The sequence below is a fragment of the Microtus ochrogaster genome, linkage group LG10, assembly GCF_000317375.1.
Source record: "Microtus ochrogaster isolate Prairie Vole_2 linkage group LG10, MicOch1.0, whole genome shotgun sequence".
NCBI lineage: Eukaryota > Metazoa > Chordata > Mammalia > Rodentia > Cricetidae > Microtus > Microtus ochrogaster.
In genome coordinates this window covers 17,378,361-17,388,417 of record NC_022035.1, presented here as the reverse complement: position 1 = coordinate 17,388,417, position 10,057 = coordinate 17,378,361, and the positions used below count along the sequence as shown (strand labels likewise).

Here is a 10,057-nt window from a genome sequence, read left to right as displayed (position 1 = left end):
TAAACTGGAAGCCATAATATATACACAGTGGATCTGGTGCAGACTCATGTAGGCCCTGTGCCTGTTCATATGTGCATTGGTCATGTTGGTATGGAAAACCTTGTTTTCTTGATGCCCTTCATCCCCTCTGGTTCTTATAGTCTCTCTGCCTCATCTTCTACAGGGCTCCCTGGACTTTGTGGGAGAGGCTTTGATGGAAACATCCCAGTTAGGGCTGAAAGTTCCAAGGTCTCTCACTCTGCATAATATCTGGTTGTGGCTCTCTGTGTTTGTTTCTGTTTGCTGCGAGAGGAAGCTTCTCTGTGATGATGACTGAGTAAGGCACTGATATATGAGTGTAGCAGAATGTCATTAGGGGTCATTTTACTGTACTTTTGTTTGTTTTTAACTATTTACTTAAAGTCTGTACAGAGTCTATGGTATTACAGGGCACAGGCTTTGGAATTATAAGGAAGTTTTTTTTTCCCCCTGGGATTCAATAGATATTTGTTGATTATCTGCTTCAGGCTCAGGAAAACAAGTTTACATTCTGTTTCTAGCATCTCCTCTGTAAGTTTTGTTTATTTGGGTAACTGTTCCAGACCTCAGCCTAGGAATGGTAGAGAAAGACAGTTTCTGTTTCATCTTTGAATATCTGAGGTAGCAGTCCCGACTGATACTCTGTTACTTGGGAACAAGAGTTCTGGGTCTCGGTAAAAGGAGAAGGCTTTTCGGGTGTTAATATGGGAGATGTGGCCCAGGCTGATCACAGCTTTAATTCCAGCATATGCAAGGCAGAGGCGGGCAGATCTCTGTGAGTTCAAGGCCAGCCTGGGCTTTGCAGGTAGACCCTGCATCAGAGAGGGAGAGAGAGAGAGAGAGAGAGAGAGAGAGAGAGAGAGAGAGAGAGAGAGAGAGAGAGAGAGAGAGAAGAGAGAGAGAAGAGAGAGGGAGGAGGAGGAGGAGGAGGAGGAGGAGGAGGAGAGAAAGTACTTCTGTCAATGTCTATCTGACTCAATCTTCAAGAAAATGGACAGTTTATAGGCGTCATTTTTAGCTCTATTTGTTTAAGCCATTATCCGTAAGAGTTTGAAATGTGTGGTCCCACAGAACTAAATTTGGCCAAAGGGTGACATCTGCTATGAGGTTGGTGAGCTTGACTACTCACGGAGCAGTTTAAACTTAGGGGTGGGACAGAGGTACTCAGAAAGCAGATTATGGCTTTAATGCTTGAGGAATTTGAAACGCATTCAATATAATACCTCTGATTGCTTGTGAAAGCGTTTTTGTGTGTTCTCAGCAAGCAAAGATCATTAGAATCAGATTTGAGTTTTAAAAATGGACCTTGCCTTGAAGCGCTATATTCCTGGATACAGAATTATCTACAGATTTCTATGACCAATTATTTATGTTTAGTAGTATTCAGAAAATTTTTTTCTTTAAGCAAAACTTTGTTGTGTTTATAAAATGCCATCGAGCCGCTCCTGGGCTTTCATCTCTCCCCATTCTCTGTCGTTGCAGTTGCTATCAGATGCGTCGCAGCCCCTCGAAAGCCAGAACTTCTCTCCAGTGGTCCGAGATGTAAGTTACGAGAACTTCCTGTGAATGTAGCCCTTTCTACTATCTTGCATTCTCCCCTTTTCCTTGGGTATTTGTTCTTTTTTCTCTGTAGGCAGAGTTCTCCTGTCTCAACTGCCAGTCCCAAAATAATCACTCAGGACTTAATATGCATTATAAATGCTCAGCCAATATCTCAGGCTTATTACTGACTAGTTCTTGCAACATAACCTATTTCCCTTTTATTTTAATTTATTTTTAAATTTCATTTTACATTCAATCCACAGTTCTCCCCCGTAACCCCTCCGCTTGCCTCTTTCCTTACCTCCTCCAAACCCATCCCCCCATCCACTCCTCCCAACAGGTAATGGCTCCCATATGGAGTCAACAAAGTCTGGCACTTAAGTTGGGGCAGGACCAAGCCCCTTCTCCTGCATTAAGGCTGAGCATAGCATCCCACCACAGGGAATGAGCTCAAATAAGTTAGCTCATGCATCAGGGATAGATCTGGTCCTACTGCCAGTTGCCTCACAGATAGTCCAAGCTCCATCGCTCTCTCCCACATATGGAGGGCCTAGTGCAGTCCCATGGAAGCTCCACAGCTGTTTCCATGAGCGTGGATCAACTGTCTCTGTAGATTTCTCTAGCATGATCTTCACCTCTTTTGCTCATATATTTCCTCCTTCCTCTCTTTGGATTTCCGGAGTTCCTCCTGGTGCTTGGTTGTGATCTCTGCATCTGATTCCATCAGTTTCTGGATAAAGGCTGTATGATGATAATTAGGGTGTTCACCAATCTGATTACAGGGCAAAGCCAGATTAGGCTCCCTCTCCACTATTGCTAGGAGTCTTAACTAGGGTCATCCTTGTGGATTCTTGGGAATTTCCCCAGCACCGGTTTTCTCCCTAATTCCGTAGTGGCTTTCTCTATCAAGATCTCTCTTTTGTTGCTCTCTCACTCCGTCCTTCTTCCCCCTCAACCATCCCATTCCCTCATGTTCTCATCTCCTATTCCCTTCTCTTTACCATCCCTCCTTACTCCCAGTGTACCCAGGAGATCTCATCTAATTCCCTTGCCTGGAAGATCCATGTGTTTCCTTGTTCCCTAGCTTGTCTGGATCTGTGGACCGGAGGCTGGTAATTCTTTGCTTTGCACCTCTTATCCACTTAGGAGTGAGACAATACTGTGTTGGTCTTTCTGAGTCTGGGTTGCCCCATTCAGGATGATTTTTTTCTAGTTCCATCCATTTTCCTACAAATTTCATGATGTCATTGTTTTTAACAGCTAAGGAATATTCCATTGTGCAATTGTACCACATTTTCTTTATCCATTCTTCAGTGGAAGGGCATCTAGGTTGTTTCCGAATAATGCTGCTATGAGCATTGTTGAACAAGTATCCCTGTGGTATGATTGAGTGCTCTTTAACTTTACCCGTTTCTATTCACTTATGTGCTGCCCTGAGGCTTGTGGCATTCACCTCTATCTCATTTTGTGTCTGGCTGACTGGAGACTCTTCTGACTCCACCCTTCTTCCTCCCAGGATCCTCTTGGTCTAATTTTTCTGCCTAACCTCCTTCTACAAAGCTATAGGCAGTCAGCTCTTTATTAGCCAATAAGAGTAATATACAGTCACAGTGTACTAAAAGATTGTTCCACAATACTCCTCCCTTCCCCAGCCCTGCTGTGAGGAGCAACAGGCCGCTTCCCTGCCGCCCCAGCTCCTGGCTGCCTAGCTAGCTTATGCCCCGAAATAATTACATGGAAACTGTATTCTTTTAAACACCACCTGGCCCATTAGTTCCAGCCTCTTATTGGCTAGCTCTTACATATTGATCTAACCCATTTCTAATAATCTGGGTAACACCACAAGGTGGCTTATCAGGAAAGATCTTAACCTGCGTCTGTCTGGAGCGGGAGAATCATGGCGACTCCCTAACTCAGCTTCTTTCTCCCAGCATTCTGTTCTGTCTACTCCACCCACCTAAGGGCTGGCCTATCAAATGGGCAAGGCAGTTTCTTTATTAACCGATGAAATTAATATTAAGCAGAAGACTCTCCCCCATCACAGCCCTTCTCTTATGCCTCCCTCCTTTCTATTCTCTTCTCCTCCCTCGTATTTCTGTTGTTTTGTCTCTTCTGTCGGCCATGTTTCTAGAATGTTGGATACTAAAGAAATATCTTATTATACATGTCTAGGCAGTGATTACATCCAATGGTATATTGACTGACAAATACAAATATATCCAGAAACTCCGAGAAAGCAGGTAAGCAATTTATTCTTACCTTGGGTTTGATGAGTGTGCGTAAAGGTTTCAGTGATAGTTATTAATGCTAGATTTATATAGCATGTGAAGGTTGACAGTGTTTGAAATCCAAAGTAAAAAACTAGCTGAAGCCAATGTGAGTTCTTTTTCTCTGAAGAACAGTAAGCATCCTCACAGCCATTAACATCTGAGAAGGTCTGGCCTGTAACTGAGGAGAAGCTGAACAATGTGCTATTGCATTGTTTTGTGTTTTCTCTTCAATTCATACATTGTGATTTCTAAATTATTATTTTCAAAGGAAATGAGCATATTAACCCTTCCTGTGGCACTTTCTGCTGGGGTTTCATTAAAGGTTCGGATTTTCTTTTGTTCAGTATAATGTTTGGTAAAGTGAGACCACGAATAGACATTAATAGAGACAGTGCAGTAGGAAAATGCTGAGAGGAGAAAGCTGCCTAAAATAGCCCAGGAATCTACTAAGGGCTCAGCCAGCACTCTACTTCATTCTTTTCAGAGGTTCTTGCCACAAGAGATAAAGAGGCGTGCCAGGATCAGGGTTCCCTATTCATGTGCTTCTCCCTGCATGTGTTGGTTTGCTCAGAACTGCTGAATCTAATGTGGCAACGGTATCTTCTGGAATAAAATACTGAGTATTTTTCCTTCTAAAATCAAATTTTCTCTATAGTTCTGTAGGAGAGTTTCTTATAAGAAGCCTTCTTGTTTGCTTGTTATTCCCAATTCTGCTTATTCCTATTACCTGATGATGTCTTACTGTGATAGTAATGATGTGTCAACTAGTCAGCCATTTCTTTAGTCTATGCACATGCTCTGATTGGCTGCAGTTGCTGGAACTTTTTATTTCCATCCCCTAATGTATTCTTATGCCAGGAATCTGATAATGGAGATCTGGGAAGGGAATTTGCTTTGTTTTGATTGTTAACTTATTCATGGATACTTTTCATTGCTTAGGGCAGTGATTAGTGACTTGGAATTTGGGATCTAGGGGCATTGTTGATGTCGAATCTGAGTAGATTTCTAAAAATATGTTTTGAACATTTTATATTTATGCACCAAAATGTTTCACTTATAGAAATCATATTAGGTACTACTGGAAAGACTATTTAATAAGCAGATAGCGGTAGCTCTCTCAGAGGTTAAATGGGATGGTGGTAGTGGGTAACAGAAATCTTATGAGTCATATGCATGAGTCAAGAGTAGTGGGGGCATCTTATATTCACACTTGTTTACTTTTAACAGAATCAATGGTTCAAGAAGTCAAGTCCTTTCTAGTCTTAATTTCTTACATTAGTTGAAAGATACTTGACAAGACAGTTTTTGATGTAGTTAACAGATTGATCAATGAAGCTGTTTTTCCTTGGACTGCTGTGAAAAGGAAATAAGGTTTCCAGCACCGAGACTCAGCATAGTATTGAATAAGCAAGTCTGGGAGGCTAATGAATGAAACAAGTTCCTCAGCTTCTCAGTTGTAAGGAGAGGAGGAGAAAACAGTCCAGTTCTCATTCTGGCCCTCAGAATTCATGGAAGTTGGTAGACATTGGGCATCTCAGATGTCAGGGTCTATCATACAAGATCTAAAACAAATAATGAAAAGCATTGGCTTAAGGCCTTCTTGTTGGAGTCTCTACTGTAAGTGATGCAGGGAGATTTTGTTGCCTTATCATCTAACGTTGTGTATAATTTGGGGATATAAAACTTCTGTTATTTAAAAGAAATTTTAATTACTCCCTTCTTTTGTCTTTTTAAACAGAGAACGCATTCAATCCCTTTCAATGAGTACCAAGAAGAAGGTGTTGGTGCTTGGGTCTGGCTATGTGTCTGGGCCTGTTTTAGAATATCTGTCAAGAGACAACAATATAGAAATAACAGTAGGTAAATAGGTCTTAACTCCTTTTTTAAAAAAAGAAGATAACTAACTTCATTGCATGTTGAATCTGAATTTTAGCTGACTTTTATCTCTAAGTTTTGGAAAGCTATTTTGTGGAGATAGGGAAATGTGTCTAAAGGGAGGAAATCTAAAAAAAATGTACTTTTGTGTTCTCAAAATAGGCTCTGACATGACAAACCAAATACAACAGTTAAGCAAGAAATACAATATTAACCCTGTTAGCGTGAACATTGGTAAACAAGAAGAGAAGCTGCAATCCTTGGTAGCATCACATGACCTTGTTATCAGGTATTTGGCAAAAGAAAGTCCTGAGTGTGCTTTATTGCATTTATCTTCTATAAATTCTCTCCGCCTTTCTTTCCCTTTTTCCCTTCCCTCTTACGTCTTTTCCTTTCTCATAAACATTTAACTGAAGAACATATGTATGAAAATATAGAAAGTATAACCACGTATGGGTGTGATGGTACATTCCCATATTCCTAGAGCTTGTTTACTTGCTTGAAGCTAAAGATTGAAATTTTGAGGCTAGCTTGGGCTAATTAATAATATTTTCTCTCTCTCTCTCTCTCTCTCTCTCTCTCTCCCTCTCTCTCTCTCTCTCTCACACACACACACACACACACACACACATATACACATACACACACGGATAAAAACAATTATGTTGCTCAACGAATACCTACAAAGTTAATAAAATTTATAACCACTATTCATGTCAAGAAACAATATTGATAATATCCCACAAGCCCTCTTAGTAACCTTTTGTTGCTTTTGTCTTTATCCCTTAGAGTAAACACTGTTCTTCTAACAATTAGATTAGATTTTACATGTTTTCAAAGTTTGTATAGTTGATTCATTCAGTATGCCCTCGTTTATGACAGCCTTCATGCATTTGATATTGTAATTATGAGAACTGACTGTGTATGCCCTACTGTGTGAATATACCATTAACACTATTGTGACTTTGATAGAATTTAGTTGCTTTTGATTTTGGCTCTTATGCTGTTGATAGAATTTAGGTACTTTTGATTTTGGCTGTTATGCTGTACACTTAGTATTTGTCTTTTGGCAGGTGTATGTATGCTCTGTGTTAGAAAGCTAGAAATAAAATATCTGGATCATAAGATATTTGTGTTGTTCACGTGGCCCCTGTGTACATACATACACATAATAAATAACTATAAAATTTTTTTAAAGTATAGAAAGGGTTAGTAAAGATTGTTATGTGGTAGGCAGCAGGATGAATATGTTCTGCAGTCCAGATGACCTTGGTCATTGCTGAGAGAATTGCTAAATTTGGGCAGTTTCTCAGGACTGAGCTGTAGTACATACAGTTCAAACACCCTGGAAGGGAAGGAGGGTTGGGATCCAAAGCTTCTGATTTCCTTCTCCCTCTGCTTCAAGCTTGTTGCCTTATGTTTTGCATCCTGTTGTGGCCAAGGCATGCATCTCAAACAGAGTCAACATGATCACCGCAAGCTACATCACACCAGCCATGAAAGAACTGGAAAAGATGTGAGTCTCCACTTCTGGGAAGGTGCCTCCAGAGGCCGTGTTCCTTGTTTGTGTCTGACCTTTACATTTTCTTGTTTTCCGCCTGTGGCAGTGTGGATGACGCTGGCATCACAGTCATTGGTGAATTGGGATTAGATCCTGGTCTTGATCACATGCTGGCAATGGAAACAATTGATAAGGCCAAAGAGCTGGGAGCCACGGTGAGCCCACTTCCTGTGCAGAATTCTACTTAGGAAAGCCCGGAAGATCAAGCTTCCTCAGCAGAGATGGGATTTTCCTTTGCATCTCATTAGTGGTCTTTTGTACTACAGCCATCCTTTGACTTGGAACCGCAAAAACTGCAGCATCTACAGATACATTTGCAGAGTACACAACTTGAGCTTTCTTTGTAACTGAGTGTTAGAGAAATAGACGTTACCATAACATCCTTGTTTAATAAAGACTTCTGTCTTTGAGATAGATTTTCTGATGCTTGACATTTAAAAGTGAGAAAAAAAATTGGAATATTAGTCTGTTGTTTATGAAGCATTTATATATGACAGAATGACTATATATGTAGATATAGTCACTCAAATTAAGTGCTTTAATTTTGGGCATACACAGAGACATATATATGCATATATATGTATATATACACATAAGTATGTATTTTTTTAATATAAAAGTTGTAGGAACAAGCCAAGAAAAAGTGAGTTAATGGTTGAATTTTAATTTAGTTATTTTAAAGCTTTGTCTTACTTTCATTTATGCACACATACATATATGTTTGCATGCATGGATACACATATATGTGGATGCCCTCAGAGGTCAGAAGAGGGTGTTAGAGTCTCTGAAGCTGGCTGGAGTTACAGGAAGTTGTAAGGTTGACCAGTGTGAGTGCTAGAAACCAAATTTGGTCCTCTGCAAGAAGAGCAATCACTCTTAACTCCTAATTCATCTCTCCAGTTCTAATAGTGGAATTTTTAAATGATCAAAATTTTAGCCATCATCTTTAGTGGATATATTATATAATTCATATTTTTGCATATATTATATATACACTTTCATATATATGTGTGTAGTTCTTGTTAAGTATTTGTCTTTGAGAATATATATTTAAAAGCCTCAATAACTTCAAAACATAAACCATGATAAAAACATACTAATTGATATCATTAACCCTAACTGAAAAATAATAATTCTTCTTAATATTATTGATTCTTCCTTATTTGTAGGTTGAGTCTTATGTTTCCTACTGCGGCGGCCTCCCGGCCCCTGAATATTCAGACAATCCGTTGCGATACAAATTCAGCTGGAGTCCAGTGGGAGTCTTGATGAACATCATGCAGCCTGCTAGCTATCTGCTCAATGGGAAGGTAAAGGAGCATCATGGACACCTTAGAGATAAAAGCCTGAGGCGGAAGCTGGGGGTCTCTGAGCGTCCCCCCACACACACCATAGCAGTGCTGTCTGATGGCAGCTACCTGCTCTCCCTTGTCTTGTCTGCTGTCCCCTAGTGTTTATTATTCTGTTCCATTTAATGAGGTCACCTTGATTGTTTCCAACCCATCCCATGTTCATTCTTCCTTCTTGGCTGCTTCTGCAAATGAGTTTCTTATCTTCTTTGCCTATGTAAATGCTGGTTATTTGTTCAAGTAATTTCAGTATGACACAAACTTGAGTAAGACTTTGAAACTGGCACCAGGGATTGTCATATTGATTGGCTGACTTTCCTGATTTCAGAGAATGCATGGCTACAAAGTGCCCCTTTGCATGGGAGGTTTGGTCCTTCAGAGAATAAAACTAACAGCTCTTCCCTGTTTGCTATCTAACACCGTTATTGGTATTACTTTTACTATTTCATAATAATAAGATTAAGGCATAGAGAGGATAATTTAGGCCATCACCTGAGACTCAACCCTAGTTTCAACTAATTTACAAAGCTATTAAAATTGTTTTTACATTAATTTATTATTGTATGTATATGTGTGCACAAACATCCATAACCGTGTGAGCCACATTGCACATCTAGAGGTAAGGGTGCACATCTTCAACCCCAGCATTCAGAAGGCAGAATCACTTCGATCTCTGTGAGTTCAAGGCCAACCTTGTCTACAGAGAGTGTTCCAGGAGCTGATTCTCTCCTACTATGTAGGTTCAAACCCAGATCCTCAAGTTTGGTAGCAAGTGTCCTTATTAGCTGAGTCATGTCCTTAACTCCTCCAAAGCCAATTCTTTTCTCAGATTCCATTTTGTTGTTGTTTTGAGGGGAGTTAGAAACTGGATTAAATAACTGTAAACCAAGGAAGAATTCCTCCAAAGTATAATTTATCACAGAACTGCAGACCAAAATTCAATTGCCTCCCATGTGGAGAGATTGAGGCTGGGAAGCAGAGTGTAGTGGGAGAGGGTGTGCTTTGGAAAACATCAGCTGGAGAAGAGCACTGTCATTCATGTTAGAGCATGGCTATAAGGAGGAAGACAAGTTGAGTGAGACCCACCTGCAGTTAGAGAATGCAAGGGACAGAGGAGGCCTCAACATTACAGCTGACCATCTGTGTATGTGTGCTTCTAACTCTAAGGAAAACTCACATTTGGGGAAAAAATGTATTAAGATTGAGGGTTCATTTGTGAATCAGGTATCCTAGGCATCTCTTTTACCTTGCTTCAGTCTTGGCCCTTCAGGATAAAAAAATGCATTCAGAGCTCTATGAAAAAGATTTTTTCCAATATTCATATTTTTTTTATTTTTTATTTTTATTGAGAAAAGGAAAAAAACAAGTTTCCACCTCCTCCCAGCCTCCCATTTCCCTCCCCCTCCTCCCACCCTTCCCCCCCTCCTCCAACCCTTCTCCCC

General features: G+C 40.2%; 1 protein-coding gene across 2 annotated transcripts in view; it reads left to right on the top strand.

Annotated features, from left to right (window-relative positions):
* Aass (aminoadipate-semialdehyde synthase) overlaps positions 1–10,057 on the top strand; it is a 72,138-nt gene that overhangs the window by 38,159 nt on the left and 23,922 nt on the right. For both annotated transcript variants that reach the window (XM_005363777.2, XM_013352456.2), the window contains 7 exons: positions 1,501–1,560; positions 3,733–3,800; positions 5,569–5,690; positions 5,868–5,994; positions 7,111–7,221; positions 7,313–7,421; positions 8,436–8,576. In XM_005363777.2, coding sequence (XP_005363834.1) covers positions 1,501–1,560; positions 3,733–3,800; positions 5,569–5,690; positions 5,868–5,994; positions 7,111–7,221; positions 7,313–7,421; positions 8,436–8,576 — 738 coding nt within the window. The remainder of the gene's footprint in view (positions 1–1,500; positions 1,561–3,732; positions 3,801–5,568; positions 5,691–5,867; positions 5,995–7,110; positions 7,222–7,312; positions 7,422–8,435; positions 8,577–10,057) is intronic.